The sequence below is a fragment of the Saimiri boliviensis genome, chromosome 1 (assembly GCF_048565385.1).
Source record: "Saimiri boliviensis isolate mSaiBol1 chromosome 1, mSaiBol1.pri, whole genome shotgun sequence".
In the NCBI taxonomy this organism is placed as follows: Eukaryota; Metazoa; Chordata; class Mammalia; order Primates; family Cebidae; genus Saimiri; species Saimiri boliviensis.
The window spans coordinates 178,731,229-178,755,669 of record NC_133449.1 but is presented as its reverse complement, the minus strand read 5'-3'; the positions used below and the strand labels follow the sequence as shown (position 1 = coordinate 178,755,669).

The window sequence follows — 24,441 nt, the reverse complement described above, 5'->3', positions numbered from 1 at the left end:
ATTCACTGCATATTTCTTTTATATTAGTGGCATAATATATTTTAGGGGAAGCAAAACCCTTAAGAATCTTTTTTTTTGGCCGGGCACGGTTTCTCAAGCCTGTAATCCCAGCACTTTGGGAGGCTGAGGCGGGTGGATCCCAAGGTCAAGAGATCGAGACCATCCTGGTCAACATGGTGAAACCCCGTCTCTACTAAAAATACAAAAAATTAGCTGGGCATGGTGGCACATGCCTATAATCCCAGCTTCTCAGGAGGCTGAGACAGGAGAATTGCCTGAATCCAGGAGGCGGAGGTTGCGGTGAGCTGAGATCGTGCCATTGCACTCCAGCCTGGGTAACAAGAGTGAAACTCCATCTCAAAAAAAAAAAAAAAAAAAAAAAAGAATTTTTTTTTTTAAATTGTACTTTGGGCTCTGGGGTACATATGCACCTGCTGAATCCTGCAGGACTGTTGCATAGGTACATACACGCCATGGTGGTTTGCTGTCTCCATCCCGCCGCCCCCAAGTTGCCTACATCAGGCATTTCTCCCAGTGTTATCCCTCCCCATCCTCCCTGCCCCCACACTGTCCCTCCCGTTGCCCCTCTACCTAGTCCAGTAACTGTTGTGCTCTTCCCTGTGCCCAATTGTTCTCATTGCTCATCACCCATCTATGAGTGAAAACATGCAGTGTCTGGTTTTCTGTTCTTGTGTCAGTTTGCTGAGAATGATAGTTTCTAGATTCATCCATGTCTCTACAAAGGACACAAACTCATCGTTTTTTATGGCTACATAGTATTCCATGGTGTATATGTGCCACATTTTCTTTGTACAGTCTAACATTGATGGGCATTTGGGTTGGTTCCAGGTCTTTGGTATCGTAAACAGTGTTGCAACGAACATATGTGTGCATGTGTCTTTATAACAGAGCGATTTATAATCCTTTGGGTATATACCCAGTAATAGGATTGCTGGGTCAAATGGAATTTCTATTTCTAGATCCTTGCGGAATCGCCACACTGTCTTCCATAATGGTTGAAATAATTTACACTCCCACCAACAGTCTAAGAGTGTTCCTTTTTCTCCACATCCTCTCCAGCATCTATTGTTTCCAGAATCTTTTTTTGTGGGGGAGGGGGACAGAGTCTTGCTCTGTTGTCCAGGCTGGACTGCAGTGGTGTGATCTCGGTTCACTGCAACCTCCACCTCCCAGGTTCAATCAATTCTCCTGCCTCAGCCTTCCCAGTAGCTGGGACTACAGGCAGCTGCCACCACACCCAGCTAATTTTTGTATTCTTTGTAGAGACAGGGTTTCACCATGTTGGCCAGGCTGGTCTTGTACTCCTGACCTCAGATGATCCACCCTCCTCAGCCTCCCAAAGTGTTGTGATTGCAGACATGAGCCACTGCACCTGGCTCCTTAAGAATCTTTAAGTAAGCTTTCAAGCAGTCCTGCCTCACTCCACTTAAAAATTAAAACCATAGATTAAAGTTAGAAAAATCAAGGCTATAACTTTTCATAGTTCTCAAATACTACTTTTATTCATAGGAGGCCTATTTTATAGGTAGAGAACTCATTCCAGTTTTGTGTGAATTGTTTTTAAATTGTGTTTGAATTGTCGTTAAGTTCAATCTCCCAGCTACGTACATAGCACATGCCCTGGTGGCAGATGCACTGGGCTACACGGGAATGTGTACAGAGTAAAGCTGTCATAAACCATTAGGAATAAGAAAAAACCAATTTTACCCAATTGATAATATTTTAGTTTATCAGGATATAAGGTTCAAAATGTCTTGCTTTCAATTAAACATACAAATGCCTTCCTTTACATATACAAGCTCTCTTAATAATCAAAAATTGCTCTTAATTTCAATACAAAACTGCTCTCAAATGCTGACTCTGACATCCTTACTAAGAGTTGAACAGCAATTATAAAAGACAAGGGTTATAGTAGCATTACAGTAGCACAGAAGAAAGACACAATCTGGTAATTTTTCTCCTGAAAAGTTTTGTCCTTTTTTTTTTTTTTTTTTAAAGAGATGTGGTCTCACTCTGTAACCCAGGCTGAAGTGTAGTGGCATAATCGTAACCCACTGTAACCTTGAATACCTAGGGTCAACCAATCCTGCCAAGCGTTAGCCTCCTTAGTAGCTGGGACTACAGGTACATGCCACTTGAGCGTGGCTACTTTTAAAATTTTTACTTTATAGAGATGAGGTCTTTTTTTTTATTTTAAATTTTGTGGGTACATTGTAAGCATATATAAATTATGGGATATAATGTGTAATAACCATATTAGGGTAAATGGGGCATCTACTACCTCATGTATTTATCATTTGTGTTGCCAATAATCCAATCATACTCTTTTAGTTACTTTTAATTGTACAAGTAAATTACCACTGACTATAGTCACCCTGTTGTGCTATCAACAGACATAGGGTCGTGCTTTTTTGCCCAGGCTGGTCTCAAAAATTCAAGCAATCCTCTCTCTGTGGGCTCCCAAAGGGCTGAGATTACAGGCATGCACCACTAAGTTTGGCCCTTGGATAAGTTTAAGACAGTTATTTCCAAAAGAGTTTGTTAAATATAGATGCCAGGCCTCATACCTACTGATGCAAACTCTTAAGAGTTTGGTAAATAGTTTTCATTATACTTCTCTAGTGACAGGAGTACCTGCATGTCTTTTATTTTTTTTTTAAAGCATAGGTTTATAATGTAATTTAAATACCAAACTAAAGTCTAGATCAATTTAGGTTGTGGGTTTTTTGTTGTTGCTGTTTCGTTTTGAGACAGGGTCTTGCTCTGTCACACAGGCTAGAGTGCAATGGTGCAATCTCAGCTCACTGCAACCTTTGCATCCCAGGTTCAACTAATCCTCCTCCCAAGTAGCTGGGATTACAGGTATGCACCACCAAGTCTGGCTAATCTTTGTATATTTTGAAGAGACAGGGTTTCACCATGTTCCCCAGGCTGCTCTTGAACTCTTGGACTCAAACGATCCACCTACCTTGGTCTCACAAAGTGTTGGGATTACAGGCATGAGCTACTACGCCTGGCCCAATTTCAGTTTTTAACTCCAATAAGTTTTAAATCCTACTCCAGTTCAATGTGTTCTTATGTTAAAATATTAATTTAAAAATATTTGAATTTCCAATTTCAGTTTTGACCTGTAAAAAGCTTGGAAGTTGTTATTCGTGTTCTTAGAACAAAGAAAAAACTGAATAAACTGAAAAATCAATGTCTTTTCTTAGTTATGATCACCGAACTGATGACAGAGGGAAAACCATCACCCTGAAAACTGGAAAAAATTGGTAAATACAGAGAATGACAACTTACCTGAAGCAGAAGCCTTTAGAGACAATAACCAGTAGGAACACTTAAATAGTAACTGATGAAGACTGAGTGTGAATTACCTCTCAGTGATAAAAACTCCTAGGGGCCTAGTCTTAGGGAGCCTCCCCACTTTCATGGGTACTATCAGATTTTCATGTTGAAAATCAGAGAAACATCTGGCTATGTTTTGGACACAGGTAGCAACAAGATAACAGTTCTGAAATATTCCTAGAACATTCACCAAAACAAAGGTCTGTCCTCCAGAGAAAATACTTTACCAGAGCCTTATCTGACTTGAGAGAGGGGCAGTTAGACAACTTTAATTCCCACTAGCTTTCCTGGCTGGCCTCTGGAAAGAAAAAAAGGGGGCAAAAGGCAGGGGTGGTCCAAAGGTCACATCCAGAAACTCAGACTAAAAAAAAAAAATCAGATTTAATTATAAGATTACAGAACATTTTCCCTTCCTCTTCCCAACACCTTCCTACCACATCAACATAGCTCCAGTGTAACAACAGTGGATTACAACTAAAAGACCTGTAGGACACAGAATCTATTTAAAGAAATAGTTATTGGGTAAAACCAAACAAAGAAGAGTTTAAAACTAAGAAACAAGGAAACTATGGGAAAGTGAAGCTTCCGGCATCTACAACTAACATTACAGCAGACATTAAACACATCCAAGGCTCCTAGCCAGGTTAATGTAAAACTTCATACTAAAATCTTATTAAACTCAGTTCCTATATCCTAATACATCATATACAGCTATCAATGAAAAATTAGAAAGCCACAAAAACTAGTCTGAAGAGACAAAGCATCAGGCTCAAATACAAATTTGGCAAAGATTTTAGAATGATCAGAATGGGAATTGAAAATTATGATAAATGTTTATTTTACATAATTATATATTTGATTATTACTACTCCAATATTTAAAACAGACAACATGCAAGCAGATGAGCAATGCACAAAGAGATGGAAAGTCATTAAAAAAATCAAAAGGAAATGCCAGCAATTAAAAAAAAAGGAGCAGGAATGAAGAATGCTTTTGATGTGCACATCAACAGACTGGTCAAGACCAAGGAGAATCAATGATCTTGAAGAATATGCCAATAAAAATTTCCCAAACTGAAAAGCCAAGAGAATAAAGGATGAAAAATAATATCCGGGAACTGTGGTACGGTTACAGAAAGTAAACATGTAATAAATAAAAAATGGAGAAGAAATAAATAAAATACATGAATAATAGTTCAGAATTTTAAAAAGTTACTAAGAGACAACAAATCATAGATGCAGGAAGCTCACAGAAGACCAAGCAGGACAGATGCCAACAAATCTATTCCTATATATATCATACTCAAACTACAGAAAACCAAAGACAAAGTTTTAATAGAATTAAGAAAGACAAAAACAACTTTACCTATAAAAAAGTAAGAGCTGCATTAGAGTTCTTGTTAGAAGCTATGCAAACAAAATGAGACTACAGAAAAATGTTTAAAACATTGAAAGAAAACATCAATCTAGAATTCTGTATCCTGCAAAATAATTCAAAAGGGAAAGAGAAAGCCTTTCTCAGACAAAATCTGAAAGAATTTGATGGCAGAAAAAATGATATTTAAGCAATAAAGGATATTTTTCAGCAGGTGCGGTGGCTCATGCCTGTAATCCCAGCATTTTGGGAGGCCAAGGCAGACGGATCACGAAGTCAGGAGTTTAAAACCAGTTTGGCCAACATAGTGAAACCTTGTCTCTACTAAAAATACAAAAAATTAGCCAGGTGTGGTGGTGTATGCCTGTAATTCCAGCTACTCGGGAGGCTGAGGCAGGAGAATTGCATGAACCGGGGAGGCAGAGGGTGCAGTGAGCCAAGATCGTGGCATTGCACTCCAGCCTGGGCAACAGTGCTAGACTCTGTCTCAAAAAAAAATTTTTTTTTTCCAGAGAAAATACAAGATAGAAACACAAATCTACATAAAAGGAGTATCAGAAAAGTAATACATATAAAATAAAGTCTTTCCTTTTTCTTATTCTAAATTGACCTAATAGAAAAATATTTGCTTAAGGTAATAAAAACAAGAACATATTCAATTATCATAGCTAATGGAAAAGTAAACTGAATGACAGCAATGTTATAAGGGATGTGAGACAGAACTTGGAATATTTTGTTATGAAGTATGCACACTGCCCATGAAGCAGTACAGGGTTATCTGAAAGTAGATGGGTTATAAATGTGTACTGCCCACTAAAGGACAAATACTAAAAAATGAAGTTTTAAAGAAATATATGGACATATTAAAAGAGGAGAGAAAAATGGAAGCATTTAACTGCTCAAAACCATAGAAGACATAAAATGAGGACAGGACAAAAACATAAAGAAAGTGAAATAAATAGAAAACAGTTGGAAACATGGTAGATATTAATCTAACTATATCAATAATCACTTCAAATGTGAATGGTCTTAATACACCAGTTAAAAGGTACAGACCCAACTTCATGTTGTCTATAAGAAACTCACTTTAAATATAAAGACACAGATAGATTAAAAGTTAAGGTAAAGAAAAAGATATAGTACACTAACACTAATCAAAAGAAAGCTGGAATTGCTGATATGGTTAGGCTTTGTGTCCCCACGCAAATCTCATCTTGAATTGTAAGCCTATAATCCCCATAATCTCCACATGTCAAGAGAGAGACCATGTAGAGGTATTTAAATCATGGAGGCAGTTTCCTCCATGCTTTCCTTGTGATAGTGAGTAAGTTCTCATCAGATCTGATGGGTTTTTCTTTCTTTCTTTCTTTTTTGAGATGGAGTCTCACTCTGTTGGCTAGGCTGGTGGGCAGTGGTGCATTCTCAGCTCACTGCAACCTCTGCCTCCTGGGTTCAAGCTATTCTCTGAATCAGCTTCCCAAGTAGCTGGGATTACAGATGTATGCCACCACACTTGGCTAATTTTTGCATTTTTAGTAGAGACGGAGTTTCACCATGTTGGCCGGGCTGATCTTAAACTCCTGACCTCAAGTGATCCACCTGCCTTGGCCTCCCAAAGTGCTGGGATTACAGGAGTGAGCCACTGCACCCATTCAAATCTGATGGTTTTATAAGGAGCTCTTCCCTCTTTGCTAGGCACTTTTCCTTCCTGCTGCCTTGTGAAGAAGATGCCTTGCTTCCTCTTCATACTCTGCCATAATTATAGGTTTCCTGAGGCCTCCTCAGCCATGCTGAACTGTGAGTCAATTAAACCTCTTTCCATTATAAATTACCCAGTATTGGGCAGTTCTTTATAGCAGTATGAAAATGGACTAATAGTTATTAATTTCAGACAAATCAGAGGTCAGAACAACAAAAATTATCAGAGATAAAAAGGGGCACTACATAATGAAAAGGAGCCAATTTTCCAAGAAGACATAATCATCCTTAATGAGCTTGCAATTAACAAAAAAGCATCAAATTATGTGAGGCAAAAACAGATAAAGCTGCAAGAAGAAATAAATTCATTATTATCATCAGAAACTTCAATACTCCTCTATCAGTAAATGGCATATCCATCAGGCAGAAAATCAGTAAGGATATAATAGAGCTGAACAGTACCATCAGTCAACTGAATCTAATTAACATTTATACAATACCTCATACCAAAACAGGAGAATGCACATTCTTTCCATGCTGACAGGGAATATTCACCAAAATGGACCACATTCTAGGCCATAAGACACACCTTAGCAAATTTAACATAATAGGAATCATACAATGTATGTTCTCAAATCACAATGAAACTAGAAATAGTAAGAAAAAGATAACTAGAAAATCCCCAAATACTTGGAGATTGAACAACATGTGTCTAAATAACACGTGGGTCAAATAAAACATCTTGAAAGAAATTTTAAAATATTTTGAACTAAATGTAAATTCAACTTATCATTATTTATGAATGCAGCAAAAGCTTAAAGGGAAATTAATACATATGTCAGAAAAGAAGAAAGATCTAAAATCAACAATGTAATCTTTCATCTTAGGAAATGGACAAAGAACAACATAAAACTAAAAAATTCAAGACATAAGAAATAATAAAATCTAAAGCAGAAATCATTGTTAATTGAATGGAAAAATCAATAGAGAATATCAACAAAACCAAAAGCTGATTCTCTGAAAATATCAGTAAATTTTTTAAGCCTCTATCCAGGAAACCAAGAAAAAAACAAAAAGACACAAATTACAAATATCAGAAACAAAAGAGAGGTATGACTACAAATACTATGACCATTAAAAGGATAATTAAGGAATTAATTATATCAACAACCCTATGCCCACAAATTTAGATGAAATGAACCAATTTTTTGAAAAACACACACTGCCAAAACTTACAGATAACCTGAATAGCCTATGTCTACTTAAAAAATTGAATAAATAATTATCTACTCCTGGCAAACAAAGTATAAAGGGGAACTACTTCAACTTGAAAGAATATCTACAAGAAACCTATAGTTAACATCATACTTACGGTAAAAGACTGGATGTTTTTCCCCATGACTGGGAACAAGGTCAAGATGTGTCCTCTCACCACTCTCACTCAATATCATACTGGAAGTTACAGGTAGGGCAGTAAGAAAGACACAAAGATAGAAAAAAGAGGGAAGAAAAAAGATAGAAAAAGTATACATGTGGAAAAGAAAACAGTCTTTAAAGACTTGATTGTCTACATAAACACTTCAAAGAATCAACCAAGAAAAACAACTGTTGGAACTAATAAGTGATTATAACAAGGTTGCAGAATATAATGTAAATATACAAAAGTCAATTGCTTTTCTATAGATCAGCAATGAACAACTGAAATTAGAAACAATATCATTTGGAGAAGGGATCCAAGATGGCCGATTAGGAGCAGCTCTGGATTGCAACTCTCAGTGAGAGCCTGGTGGGTGAGTGGACGCCAAATTTCCAGACGGATTTTTATTGCCCACAGACCAGGAGACTCCTGGGCAGAGAAGCCCCACAGGTCGCCAGCATAGCTGTTTTGACAGGAGCAGCGGGTCTCCGCACGAAATACTCACATGGGTCTGGGCGCCATTTCAGGTGGCAACTGGAGCGCCTGGGAGACAGAGTCACCTGCTCAACTGATAAAAAGGGGACTGCAACAGGGAGCCAGGCCAGGAGATTCCCAGGCGAAAAAGTGCCACGAATCTCCAGCATGGCTGTTTCAGCTGGTGTAGTGGGTCTCCACATGGGAAATCGCACAGATCCGGGTGCCTTTTCAACAGGCGACTAGAACACCTGGGACACAGAGTTGCCCATTTAATTGATAAAATGGGGCTGAAACAGGGAGCCAGGCCAAGAGATTCCCTGGTGAAAAAGCACCACAAGTCTCCAGTGGCTGTTTCAGCCAGCGTAGCGGGTCTCCGCACAAAATCTGACACAAATCTGGGTGTCCTTTCAACTGGTGACTGGAACACCTGGAAGGCAGAGTCACCCATTCAACTGCTAAGAAGGGGACTGAAACAGGGAACGAGGCCAGGAGAAAAATCATCATGAGTGAAAAAGCACCACCAGGTGAAAAAGCACCATGAGTCTCCAGTGGCTGCTTCAGTGGGTGCAATGGGTCTCTGCACAACAAATCATACAAATCCGGGCACCAATTCAACTGGTGACTGGAACGCCAGGGAGACAGAGTCACCCGTTCAACTGAAAAAAAAAAAGGGGGGGGGGGGGTCTGAGGCAGGGAGCCAGGTGATCAGGCTCGGCTGGTCCCATCCCCAAAAACCAGCAATCTGAAATGCTCTGCATTGAGAGTTTCACAGGAAGCACAGCTGAACGAGGGATGGGCCGGCTCTGTGGGGGGAGGGAGGTGTCTGCCATTACCAAGGTAGTCCACAACTACTGAGGTAGCCTGCCATTGCCGAGGCAGCCCGCCACTGCTGAGGCAGTTTGCCATTACAGAGAGAGTCCATCATTACAAAGGTGGGCCACCACTGCCAAGGCAGTTCTAACTATACCCCTATAAACTGGACTGTAGGGATGTTCACACAGCAGCTGGGCAGAGCCCACAGCAGCTCAGCAAAGCCTCTGCTGGCAGACTGTGACTAGGCTGTCACCTCGCTGGGCAGGGCAGCCCTGACAAAAGGCAGCAGCACAACAGAAATTTATAAATAAAGCCCTACCTTCCCGGGACAGAGCACCTAGGAAAAAAAAGGTGATTATGAGTTCTGCTGCAGCAAACTTAAATGTACCTGCCCAGCAGCTCTGAATGGAACAACAGAGCTCACAGCTCAGCACTTGAGCTCCTATAAAGTATAGACTGTCTTCTCAAGCAGCTCACTGACCCCCATAGAGCCAAACAGTCATCACATATGGAGAGTTCAGACTGACATCTGGCGGGTATCATTCTGAGATAAAGATAGCAGAAGAAGAAACTGGCAGCAACCCTTACTGTTCTGCAGCCGCTGCAGGTGATCTCCAGGCAAGCAGGGCCTGGAGTGGACCACTGGCAGTCCTATGGCAGAGGGGCCTGACTGTTTGAAGGAAAACTAAGAAACAGAAAGAAATAACCTCATCATCAACAAACTGGATGTCCACTCAAAGAGACGCCATCTGAAGTCACCAAATATGAAGACCACAGGTAAATAAATCTACAAAGATGGGAAGAAACCAGTGCAAAAAGGATGAAAACATCCAAAACCAGAATGCCTCTCCTCGTCCAAGGGATCATAACTAGTCACCACCAAGGGAACAGGGATGGATGGAGAATGAGTCTGATGAATTGACAGAAACAGGCTTCAGAAGGTGGGTAATAAGAAACTTCTCTGAGCTAAAAGAACATGTTCTGACCCAATGCAAAGAAATGAAGAACGTTGAAAAAAGGTTTGATGAAATGCTAATGAGAATAAACAGCTTACAGAGAAATATAAATGAATAGATGGAGCTGAAAAACACATGAGAACTTTGTAAAGCATACACAACTTTCAACAGCCAACCTGACCAAGCAGAAGAAAGGATATCAGAGGTCAAAGATCAACTCAATGAAATAAAATGAGAAGACAAGATTAGGCTTAAAAGGATAAAAAGAAATGAACAAAGCCTCCAAGAAATATGGGACTATGTGAAAAGACCTAATCTACGTTTAATATGTAAACCTGAGTGTGAAAGAGAGAATGCATCCAAGCTGGAAAATACTCTTCAGGATATTATCCAGGAAAACTTCCCCACCTAGCCAGGCAAGCCAATATTCAAGTCCTGGAAATAAAGAGAACACCACAAAGATGTTCCTCAAGAAGAGCAATGCCAAGGCACATAATCATCAGATTCAGCAGGGTTGAAATAAAGGAGGAAATGTTAAGGGTAGCCAGAGAGAAAGGTCAGTTTACCCACAAAGAAGCCCATCAGCCTCACAGCAGATCTCTTGGCAGAAACACTACAAGCCAGAGGAGAGTGGGGGCAAATATTCAACATCCTTAAAGAAAAGAACTTTCAACCTAGAATTTTATATCCAGCCAAACTAAGCTTCATAAGTGAAGGAGAAATAAAATCCTTTACAAACAAGCAATTACTCAGAGATTTCATCACCACCAGGCCTGCTTTACAAGAGCTCCTGAAAGAAGCACTAAACACAGAAAAGAACAACAGTACCAGCCACTCAAAGAACATACCAAATGATAAAGAGCATCGACACAATTAAGAAACTGCATCAACTAATGGGCAAAACAGCCAGCTAGCATCAAAATGGCAGGATCAAATTCACACATAACCATATTAACCCTAAATGTAAATGGGCTAAATGCCCCAATCAAATGACACAGACTGGCAAATTGGATTAAAAGCCAAAACCCATCAGTGTGCTGTATCCAGGAAACCCATCTCACATGCAAGGATACACAAAGGCTCAAAATAAAGGGATGGAGGAAGATTTACCAAGCAAATGCAGAGCAAAAAAAGTAGAATTTGCAATCCTAGTCTCTGATAAAATAGACTTTAAACCAACAAAGATCAAAAGAGACAAAGAAGGACATTACATAATGGTAAAAGAATCAATGCAACAAGAAGAGCTGACGATTCTAAATATATGAGCACCCAATACAGGAGCACCCAGATACATAAAACATAAAGCAAGTTCTTAATGACTTACAAAGAGACTTAGACTCCCATACAATAATAGTGGGAGACTTTAATGCTCCACTGTCAATATTAGACAGATCAATGAGACAGAAAATTAACAAGGATATCCAGAACTTGAACTCAGACCTAGACCAAGCAAACCTAATAGACATTTACAGAACTCTCCACCCTGAATCCACAGAATATACATTTTTCTCTGCACCACATCACACCTACTCTAAAACTGACCACATAATTGGAAGTAAATCACTACTCAGCAAAAGCAAGAGAATGGAAATCATAACAAACAGCCTCTCAGACCACACTGCAATCAAGTTAGAACTCAGAATTCAGGAACTAACTCAGAACCGCACAGCCTCATAGAAACTGAACAACTGGCTCTTGAATGCTGACTGGATAAACAATGAAATGAAGGCAGATATAAAGATGTTCTTCGAAACCGAGAACGAAGACACAACATATCAGAATCTCTGGGACACATTTAAAGCAGGGTCTAGAGGAAAATATATAGCAATAAATGCCCACATGAGATCTAAAATCGACACTCTATCATCAAAATTGAAAGAGCTAGAGGAGCAAGATAAAAAAAAAAACTCAAAAGCTAGCAGAAGACAAGAAATAACTAAGATCACAGCAGAACTGAAGGAGATGGAGACACAAAAAGCCCTTCAAAAAATCAGTAAATCCAGGAGCTGGTTTTTTGAAAAGATCAACAAAATAGAAAGACCACTAGTCAGATTCATTTATAAAAAGAGAGAGAGAAGAATCAAATAGATGCAATAAAAACCAATACAGGGGATATCACCACAGATTCCACAGAAATACAAACCACCATGAGAGATTATTACAAACAACTCTATGCACATAAACTAGTAAACCTGGAAGAAACGGATAAATTCCTGGACACTTGCACCCTCCCAAGCCTAAACCAGGAAGAAGTCAAAACCCTGAATAGACCAATAACAAAGGCTGAAGTTGAGGCAGCAATTAATAGCTTACCACCCAAAAAAAGCCCAGGTCGCAGCCGAATTCTACCAGACATACAAAGAGGAGCTGGTACCATTCCTTCTGAAACTATTCCAAACAATGCAAAAAGAGGGAATCCTTCCCAAATCATTTTATGAGACCAACATCATCCTGATACCAATACCTGGCAGAGACTCAACAAGTAAAGAAAACTTCAGGCCAATATCCATGATGAACACAGATGCAAATATCTTCAATAAAATACTATCCAACTGATTGCAACAGCACATCAAAAAGCTTATCCACCATGATCAAGTAGGCTTCATCCCTGGGATGCAAGGCTGGTTCAACATACGCAAGTCTATAAATGTAATTTATCGCATCAACAGAACCAAAGATAAAAACCATATGATTATCTCAATAGATGCAGAGAAGGCTTTTGAAAAAATACGACAGCCCTTTATGCTAAACACTCTTAATAAACTAGGTGTTGATAGAACATATCTCAAAATAATAAAAGCTATTTATGACAAATCCACAGCCAATATCATACTGAATGGGCAAAAACTGGAAGCATTCCCTTCGAAATCTGGCACTAGACAAGGATGCCCTCTCTTACCACTCCTATTCAATATCATATTGGGAATTCTAGCCAGAGCAATCAGGCAAGAAAAAGAAATAGAGGGTATTCAATTAGGAAAGGAGGAAGTCAAATTGTCTCGATTTGCAGAGGACATGATTATTATATATTTAGAATACCCCATCGTCTCAGCCCAAAATCTCCTGAAACTGATAAGCAACTTCAGCAGTCTCAGGATACAAAATCAATGTGCAAAAATCACAAACATTCCTATACACCAATAACAGACTTAAAGAGAGCCAAATCAAGAGTGAACTGCCATTCTCAATTGCTACAAAGAGAATAAAATACCTAGGAATACAACTAACAAATAATGTAAAGGACCTCTTCAAGGAGAACTACAAACCACTGCTCAGTGAAATCAGAGAAGACAGAAACAGATGGAGAAACATTCCATGCTCATGGTTATGAAGAATCAGCATCATGAAAATGGCCATACTGCCCAAAGTAATTTACAGATTCAACACTATCCCCATCAAGCTACCAATGACCTTCTTCACAGAACTGGGTAGAAAAAAAAAAACACCTTAAACTTCATATGGAACCAAAAGAGAGCCTGCAAGCCAAGTCAATTCTAAGCAAAAAGAACAAAGACAGAGGCATCATACTACCTGACTCAGAACTATACTACAAGGCTACAGTAATCAAAACAGCATGGTACTGGTACCAAAACAGAGATACAGACCAATGGAACAGAACAGAGGCCTTGGAGGCAATGCCACACATCTACAACCATCTGATCTTTGACAAAGCTGACAAAAACAAGCAATGGGAAAAGGATTCCCTATTTAATAAATGGTGTTGGGAAAACTGGCTAGCCATGTGCAGAAAGCAGAAACTGGACTCTTTCCTGACACCTTACATTAAAATTAACTACAGATGGATTAAAGACTTAAACATAAGACCTAATGCCATAAAAACCCTAGAAGAAAACCTACACAAAACCATTCAGGACATAGGCATAGGCAAGGACTTCATGACTAAAACACCAAAAGCATTGGCAACAAAAGCCAAAACAGACAAATGGGACCTAATCAAACTCCTGAGTTTCTGCATAGCAAAATAAACAGTCATTAGAGCAAATCAGCAACCAACAGAATGGGAGAAAATTTTTGCAATCTACTCATCTGACAAACGGCTAATATCCAGAATCTACAAAGAACTGAAACAGATTTACAAGAAAAAAACAAGACCATTCAAAAGTGGGCGAAGGATATGAACAGACACTTTACAAAAGAATACATACATGAGGCCAAGAAACATAAAAAATTGCTCATCATCACTGGTCATTAGAGAAATGCAAATCAAAACCGAGTTGAGATACCATCTCACACCAGTTAGAATGGTGATCATTAACAAATCTGGAGACAACAGATGCTGGAGAGGATGTGGAGAAATAGGAACACTTTTACACTGTTGGTTGGAGTGTAAGTTAGTTCAACCACTGTGGAAGACAGTGTGGCGATTCCTCAAGTATCTAGAAATAGAAATTCCATTTGACCCAGCAATCCCATTACTGGGTATATATCCAAAGGATTATAAATCGTTCTATTATAAGGACACATGCATGCAAATGTTCACTGTGGCACTGTTTACAAGAGCAAAGACTTGGAACCAACCCAAATGCTCATCGATGATAGACTGGACAGGGAAAATGTGGCACATATGCACCATGGAATATTATGCAGCCCTCAAAAATGATGAGTTTGTGTCCTTTATAGGGACATGGATGAACCTGGAAATCATCATTCTCAGCAAACTGACACAAGAACAGAAAATCAAACACCACATGTTCTCACTTATAGGTGGGTGTTGAACAATGAGAACACATGGACACAAGGAGGGGAGCATCACATAATGGGGTATGTTGGGGGAACTAGGGGAGGGATAGCAGGGGGTAGGGAGTTGGGGAGGGATAACATGGGGAGAAATGCCAGATATAGGTGATGGGGAGGAAGGCAGCAAACCACACTGCCATGTATGTACCTATGCAACAATCTTGCATGTTCACATGTACCCCAAAATCTAAAATGCAATTAAAAAAAAAAAAATATATATATATATATATATATATATATATATATATATATATATATATATCCGTTTACATTAGGTTCCCTCCTCCTGCCCCCAACAGGCAAGTATAAATCTAAAAAAATACACACGGGATCTATATGAGGAAAAGTACAAAATTCTGTTGAATCAAACATGATCTAAATAAATGGGAAGAGTTTCCATGTTAATGAATAGGAAGACTCTATTGTCAAAACGTCAAGTCTTTCCAACTTCATCCATAGATTCAACACAATGTCAATTAACATCCCAGCAAGTTATTTTGTGGACATCTACAAACTGATGTTAAAGTTTATACAGAAACAGAAAAGACCCAGAATAATCAACTCAATACTTAAGAATAAAAGCTGGAGGACTGACACTACTCAACTTCAGGATTTACTATAAAGATACAGTAATCCAGACAGCATGGGGATTGGGAGACAGGGGAGATGTTGGTCAAAGAACACAAAATTTGGCATGGGGATTCATGCATGTAACCCCAGCACTCTGGAAGGCCAAGGTGGGTGGAACACTTGAGTCCAGGAGTTTGAGACCAGCCTGGCTAATATGATAAAACTTGTCTCTACTAAAAATACAAAAATTAGCCAGGTGTGGCGGCACACGCCTGTGGTCCCAGCAGCTTGGGAGGCTGAAGCATAAGAATCGCTTGAACCCAGGAGGTGGAGGTTGTAGTGAACTGAAATTGCACTATTCTACTCCAGCCTTTAGGACAGAGACTGCCCAAAAAAAAAAAAAAAAAAAATCAGGGCTCAAGAGATCTATGACACTTCATGGTGACTACAGTTAATAATATCATATACTGGCTGGGCGCGGTGGCTCAAGCCTGTAATCCCAGCACTTTGGGAGGCCGAGGCGGGTGGATCACAAGGTCGAGAGATCGAGACCAACCTGGTCAACATGGTGAAACCCCGTCTCTACTAAAAATACAAAAAATTAGCTGGGCATGGTGGCGCGTGCCTATAATCCCAGCTACTCAGGAGGCTGAGGCAGGAGAATTGCCTGAACCCAGGAGGCGGAGGTTGCAGTGAGCCGAGATCGTGCCATTGCACTCCAGCCTGGGTAACAAGAGCGAAACTCCGTCTCAAAAAAAAAAAAAAAAAAAAAAAAAAAAAAAAAAAAAAAAATAATATCATATACTGGAATATTGCTAAGACAGTAGATTTTAAGTGTTTTTCACAACAAAAATGATAATTATGTGAGGTAAAAGATATGTTAAATAGTTTGATTTAGCCATTTCACAATGTGTACACCTGTCAAAACATCATTTTATACACGGTAAAGATACACAATTTTTACATGTCAACTTAAAAAAAAGAAAAGAAAAAAAGCATGGGAATGGAAAAAAAAAAAAAAGCAAAAAAAATCAGAGATCAAGAGAACAGACCAGACCAGACCAGACCAGACCAGACAGAACAGGGAGTCCCCAAAGGGACTCAAACAAATATAGCATAAACTGATCTCTGACAAAGGAGAGAAGGTAATTTAGCTGAGAAAAGAAAGTATTTTCAGCAAATGGTGCTGCAATGACTGGACATCCATATGTAAAAACATAAATCTAGATGAAGATCTTATAGTTTTCATAAAATTAATTCACAGTCAATCATAGTCATAAGTATAAAATGCAAAACTATAAGGTATATAGCAAATTACACAGGAGAAAATCTAAATAACCTTTGGTTAGGTGATGAGTTTTTAGATACAGCACCAAATGCTATACAGGAAAGAAAAATTATTGAGTTGGACTTCATCAAAATTAAAAACTCTGCTCTGTGAAAGATACTGTTATAAGAATAAAAAGAAGCCACAGACTAGTAGATAGTATTTTTTTAAAAATCTGACAAAAAACTGGTATCCAAAAAAAAAAAAAAAAAAAGAACAACAAAAACCCTCAAAACTCAACAATAAGAAAAAAAAGAATTTAACTTAAAAAGGACAAAAACAACCAGACACCTCACCAAAAAAGTTACATAGATGGAAAATAAATGTTTGAAAGATGCTCAACATATGTTGTTTCGGAACTTCAAGGTGAAACATAACGATATATCACTACCTGCTTCTTAGAATAGCTAAAATTGACAATCTGACAATATCAAATCCTGACAAGTATGTAGAGTAACAGGAAGTCTCATTAATTGCCGGTTGGAATGAAAATGGTACAGTCATTTTGGATGACAGTTTGATCATTTCTTAGAAAGCTAAACATAGTTTTTCTGTAACATCTAGCAATTATGTTCCTATGCATTTTCTAACTGTGTTGAAAACTTATGCCCACATAAAACCCCAAACATGATTATTTATAGCAGTATTATTCGTAATCACCAAAAGCTATAAGAAAGATATCTCTCAATAGGAGAATGTAAATGAATAAACAAACTGGGTTACGTCTACACAATGGAATATTACTCAGTGATGAGCAGAAATGAGCTATTAGGTAACAACAACAAAACCAAGGAAGAATGTTATGAAAGACTGGCTAAGTGAAAGAAGCCAGTCTGAAAAGTTCACATACTATACGATTTCAAGTATATGACATACTGGAATTGACAAAAATACAGAGACAGTAAAGAGGTAAAGAGATCAGTGGCTGCCAGCAGTTAGTGGGTGGGGTTAAACAGGTAAAGCACAGGGTGGTGAAACTATTCCGTATGATACTACAATGGCGTGTATATGACATCGCATACTTAATAAAAACCATACAACTATACAACAGAGTGAATTCTAATGTAAATTATGGTCTTTGGTTAATAATAATGTATTAACATTAGTTCATTAGTTTTAACAAATATACTGATGCAATACATTAATAACTGAGTTCGGGTGCGGTGGCTCACACCTACAATCTCACCCCTTTGGGAGCCCAAAGTAAGCAGATCACTTGAGGCCAGGAGTTTGACACCAGCCTGGCCAACACAGTGAAACCTCATCTCTACTTAAAATATAAAAATTACCTGGGTGTGGTAGTGAGCAGCTGTACAACCAGCTATTGAGAGGCTGAGGCACAAAAATCACTTGAACCCTGGAGGCAGAGGCTGCAGTGAGCTGAGCTCATACCACTGCACTCCAGCCTGGGACACAGAGCGAGACACTGTCTCAAAAAAAAAAAAAATTTAAATAAAACTATAACTGGAAAAACTGTAGATAGGAGGAGAGCGCTATATGGAAAAACTACTATTTGCTCAATTTTTCTGTAAATCTGAAACTGTTCAAATTAAGTCTATTCAATATGTGCACGCATGCGTCCATGCACAAAGGTATGCACCAAATTGGAAAAATAAAGCTATTTACAGTTATTTATACTCAACTGATAATACAGAGTGGCCAAGAAATAGAGGATATAAGAGATAGGCATGTCTTAGAATTCACCATTTAGTTATTATTTCATTTTGCTGTCCTCCACTCCCTCTCACAACATTCCAGAAGAAAAGAAAGAACGAACAGTCATCATTCAGCCTGTGGAGGGTTAGCTCTTCAGATACAAACATGGATAGCATCAGAAGATGCAAGAAAAATCAGACTGCACTACAGATTAAAAGAGAACAAGGCTAGATTAATGGATATCAATCACCAACTCCTAAAACAGAAAGTACAAACTAATAATCTTCAGAGGCCTGGCAGGAACAAAATTATAAAATATATGGGTTAATGCAACTGAGAGAGATACAGCCTATACCAAACTAAAGAAAGCTTGTCTGATCTACAGGCTGAAAAGTTCAAATGTTTATTAAAAAAAACACAGTAGTCACATAAAATGTCTTCTGGCTGGCTGGAGTTCCATCACCTACAATTAACCTGCTTTCAAAAATTGTATTCAACAATGAGAAAACAGAAAACACTTATCACGAGCTTAATATGGGCTTATTCTTCCTTAACTGTAGAATACTTACTGAAATATCAAGTCAATGGTTAGAAAATGTATCCTAGGCAGGCCTAAACCATTAACATTTGGTTTAAGCAACTTTGTATAATTTACCTCCTATAAAGAAGACACCTCAACATTTATATTAAAAGAATAAAACTCAAAGAAATTCTCATCTAAAGCAAATAATCCTGATGTTAAAATTATTTCTATCTTACATTTGTAAAATCACCAAATTTTGTGCTTTCACATAAAGAGCTTCTAGAAACATATAAACAGGGCTATATAAATTGAGAAGTTACAAAGCCAAAGTAGACTACACATCAGGCAGCTCATAAAAATTGCTCTAAATCCCCTCTGCAAATGTATTTTATTTCTCCTACACTTTGTCTATAAGAAACATTTATATGGTCAGGCGCGGTGGCTCATGTCTATAATCCCAGCATTGTGGGAGGCCGAGGCAGATCACTAGGTCGGGAGATAGAGACCATATTGGCCAACATGGTGAAACCTTGTCTCTAATAAAAATACAAAAATATTAGCTGAGCATGGTGGTGCATGCCTGTAATCCCAGCTACTCAGGAGGCTGAGGCAGAAGAATTGCGTGAACCCAGGAGGCAAAGATTGCAGTGAGCCAAGATCACACCACTGCACTGCAGCCTGGGCAACAGTGCAAGACTCCATCTCAAAAAAAAAAAAAAAAAAAGAAAGAAACATTTATATAATGCTTTTATTCAATCATAAATGGCACCCAAAATGTGACAATCTAAGTCTTTAAGGTTTAAGTATGAGCAAATGAAATTGTGAATAACTATGCATATAATTCAGATATAGAGTAAAGATGCCAGTGAACTAAATGAAATCACATTGATTACTGTATCACTAGAGTTTCAGTGTCCCAAGATGATAAAATTGAGAGATCTATTTCAAAACAACGTAAATATGCTTAACACTACTAAACTGTACACTTAAGAAATGATTTATAAAATTAAATGTTACATATTTTTACAATAAAAATATTAAATTAAAATGTTATATTATTTGTTCGCATGCTTCATATAATAAAGAAATGCTTAAAATTAATGTTAAAATTAACATATATGGCAGAAATAGCATTTCAAATATAGTTTTTCCTGTGTAAATTACTTCCTTCTAGTAACAAACAATAATATAAATTAAATTAGATTCTCTATGTTTTTTTCTACATTTTCCCTAACCACTGAGTTTACTGTAAGGAACAGTAAGGTTTATTTAACTAGCTTTTCATGTCTTTTATCCTAAACATTACGATGCATAAACCAAATGAATGGACATTATTGTCCTTCTCCATAACTGAGTCAAGTAAATGATTATTACACGACAGTCATAAAGTAAACTTCTTCAGTTTAAATCTACCACTCTTTAGCTCAGCTTTAAAAAAAGTTTTATATATTTTAAGTTTTAAAATTTTATATATACATATGGCATGCCTATAATTTCGTCATGTCAATTCTGCAGTTTCACTAGCTAAAACAGCCTTTCACTCTAAGATGTGATGGTCTATTAAACAATCTAGAAGATCCCTGTCCCAGTAAAAGACCACAGAGTTGTCAATAAAAAAACGTAGTTTTTCTAAAAGTAAATACATAGACTACTGGTAATAATAAACTTTACACAGTGCTACACAGTGTATACAATGTGGTATACAAATACACATTTATTATTATTATTTTTGAGACAGGGTCTTATTATGTTGCCCAGGCTAGTCTCAAACTCCAGAGCTCAAACAATCTAACCACATTGGCCTCCCAAAGTGCTGGGATTACAGGCACGTGCCACCACATCCAGACCAGACACACAATTTTAATTTTAGTTCTTATAAATGTATTTTTATAGCTAGCTTATTATGGTAAAGTATATTGTTCCCCTACATAGGACAATGAAGTTTCATGTTGAAATAAATTTATTTAGGTATAAAAGATGGTCAAATTTGAAGAGAAACACAGCTGGGTGCAGTAGCTCATGCCTGTAATCCCAGCACTTTGGGAGGCCAAGGTGGGTGGATCACGAGGTCAAGAGATCGAAGCCATCCTGGCCAGCATGGTGAAACCCTGTCTCTACTAAAAATGCAAAAACTAGCTGGGCATGGTGGTGCATGCCTGTAGTCCCAGCTACTAGGGAGGGTGAGGCAGGAGAATCGCTTGAATTCAGGAGGCAGAGGTTGCAGTGAGCCAAGATTGTGCACTGCACTCCAGCTGGGCGACAGAGCAAGACTCCGTCTCCCAAGAAAAACAAAACAAAACAAAACAAAACAAAACAAAACCAAACAAAACAAAACAGAAACACTACATTTAAAAAGTATACATGATATGTAAATTTGGCAAAATTGTGAAGATATGATGTAACTGACTTAAGTTGGGGAAGCACTGCTATAGGTTATGTTTATCATAGGCTGGGAACAGTGGCTCACACCTGTAATCCCAGCACTTTGGGAGGCCGAGGTGAGAGGATCATTTGAGGTTAGGAGTTCGAGACCAGCCTGGCCAACATGGTGAAACACTGTCTCTACTAAAAAAAAAAAAATTAGCCAGGCATGGTGGTGCATGCCTGTAATTCCAGCTACTGGGGAGGTTGAGGCAGGAGAATCGCTTGAACCTGGGAGGTTGCAGTGAGCCAGGATAGTGCCACTGCACTCCAGCCTGGGCAAGAGAACAAGACTCTACCTCAAAATTAAAAAAAAAAAAAATGGTACCACTAATGTCAGGCATTCTGCTAAGTACCTTACACATACAATCTCACTTGATCCTTATAACAGTCTATTAGATTATTACTAAATTGAATTTACCTATTTTATACTAGAAAACTAGGGGTCAAAAACACTAATGCACTTGCCCAAGATCACAATAGGTAGTAAGCGGCAGAGCCAGGGTTTAAATCAAACTCTGTCTGACAGATTCTAGAGTCTTGGTTTTTCACACCCTGTGCTATACTATCTCTCTAAAGAAGGAAAGTCTGGGCCGGGCGCAGTGGCTCAAGCCTGTAATCCCAGCACTTTGGGAGGCCGAGGCGGGTGGATCACGAGGTCAAGAGATCGAGACCATCCTTGTCAACATGGTGAAACCCCATCTCTACTAAAAATACAAGAAATTAGCTGGGCGTGGTAGCGCGTGCCTGTAATCCCAGCTACTCAGGAGGCTGAGGCAGGAGAATTGCCTGAACCCAGGAGGCGGCGGTTGGGGTGAGCGGAGATCGTGCCATTGCACTCCAGCCTGGGTAACAAGAGCAAAACTCCGTCTCAAAAAAAAAGGAAAGACTGAGAAGATGAAGTAGACCTAAACCGAGCCTCTTTCAAGGGAGACATATTAGTCACTTAGATAATTCCCAAGATTAGATCATTTGTAATATATATGTTTGCCATATAGTTAGAAGATAGCTACAGCAGTTGTTGGGGCGTCAGGTACAAACTTTGTTGAGCCAGAAAACCCTGGCAGAAGGACTATTCACTGTGCCATATCTAGAGAAAGAATCAAGCAACAAAGCCACTTATCATATCCAGTTCATGTCCTTATATCCATATATCCTTGTACTTTATGTATTCAAGAACATCTGATTACTACCACTGGTTAAATAACACTTAACAGTCCCTACATCTAGGAGCCTAAGAAAGAACAAAGCATACTTTTGCTAGAACAAGGGTCTTTCGTGGTCATATTTGCTTGTCAAATGGCCCAATACTAAAAAACACACCACTGATGGCTCTCAAAGTGCTTGACTCTCAAGCACATCTGAGATGTAATAACATAGTCGCCAATGGTCTACTGAATTATACCCTCATTTGACTATAGGACAAAGAAATTAAATTTTATTAGAACAAATTAAAGAAATAAATCTTCCTGTGTACACTATGAATAACTTCATTATGGAAAGCTGGGGAATATGTACCTGAATTCATTTAGGGCATCAACTATTCGATTATATGCCAAACTCCTCTGACTGGCATCAGCTGATCTCCGACTCATTTTCATAGCCTTGAAAACAATCATTATGATAGTTAATTATTATGTTAATCATGAGCAAAACATGGAAAAGAGTCTTTTTTAGACAGTCACATATTTACACAACACTCTACCAAAATTCTTATTGAGAAATAAATAAAGAAGGTAAATGCATTTATTGGAGCTTTCTCTTCTACACATTTAATGAATGGTTGAACAAAATTAAAAATTTTCAACTGTTTTCAATCTCTTATTTTTAAAACTGCAGACTGTCAATACATAAAAAAACTGCTGCTGACAGTTTCTGGGTTACAAAAAAAACTTCCTTTTCTCAAACAGAACAAGACATAGTAACTGAGTAACAACAGCTCATGGTTTTACGCTTATATTTCACAGATAACACTTCTGTTAACTCTTTTTAAAAAATTTGCCCAGCCTGGTCAACATGGCAAAATCCTGTCTCTACTAAAAACACAAACATTAGCCAGGTGTGATGACCCACACCTGTAATCCCAGCTAAGCAGGAGGCTGAGCATGAGGACTGCCTGAACCCAGGAGTCTGAAGTTGCAGTGAGCCAAGATCATGACACTGGACTCCAGGCTAGGTGATGGAGTGAGACTGCCTCAAAAAAAAAAAAAAAAAAAAAAGAATATAAAGATTCTACAGTAAGATATCTGAAGGTATTAGCAATATTTGTTTTCTTTATATATATTTAGCCAAGGCTGAACAGCCTTAACTTAGGTAGATGGAAAGGGCATCAGGATTAGGATACTAAGTACAAAAAGAACTTTAATCTCTTACACTTTTTCAAAGAGAATTTAATTCTGTTTTGTTTTGTTTTTTTTTTTTTTTTGAGACAGAGTCTTGCTTTTGTTGCACAGGCTGGAGTGCAATGGTACAATCTCAGCTCACCACAATCTCTGCTTTCTGGGTTCAAGTAATTCTCCTGCCTCAGCCTCCCAAGTAGGTGGGATTACAGGCCTGCGCCACCACTCCCGGTTAATTTAGTATTTTTAGTAGAGATGGGGTTTCTCTATGTTGGTCAGGCTGGTCTTCAACTCCTGACCTTTCAGGTGATCCGTCCACCTCAGCCTCCCAAATTGCTGGGATTACAGGCCATGAGCCACCACACCTGGCCTAATTCTGTATTCTTTATTTAATTACAAAGTAATTAAATATTGTTTTAAAAACCTATTAAGAGGTCAGCCTACTTCAGACCAGAAATCATGTTCCTGCACATCTAAAAGCTTCCGAGGGTGAAAGTGAAACATACTTTATGTTTTTTCAAACTGTTAAGAACCGGCAATTTACAAAGAAGTAGTGTTCTTCCTTAACCTTATCAGCAATGATGTTTTTAAATTAAATCACAAATCGCAAGAGGTAGAAGACTTCAAAATAATTGCTGCCAAGGTACTCAGAAACAAAATCCACAGCTTTTATTTAAAAAAAAAAATAGTTTGAAAACTGGCCCTAGAAGGTAACTTCTTTAGATGGTGCACTATTCACTATTATA

The 24,441-nt window shown here is 38.3% G+C and overlaps 1 protein-coding gene across 2 annotated transcripts in view; it reads right to left on the bottom strand.

Annotated features, from left to right (window-relative positions):
* Positions 1-24,441, bottom strand: part of FNIP1 (folliculin interacting protein 1) — a 150,942-nt gene that overhangs the window by 39,728 nt on the left and 86,773 nt on the right. For both annotated transcript variants that reach the window (XM_010339043.3, XM_010339045.3), the window contains one exon: positions 22,875-22,960. In XM_010339043.3, the coding sequence (XP_010337345.1) occupies positions 22,875-22,960 (86 nt within the window). The remainder of the gene's footprint in view (positions 1-22,874; positions 22,961-24,441) is intronic.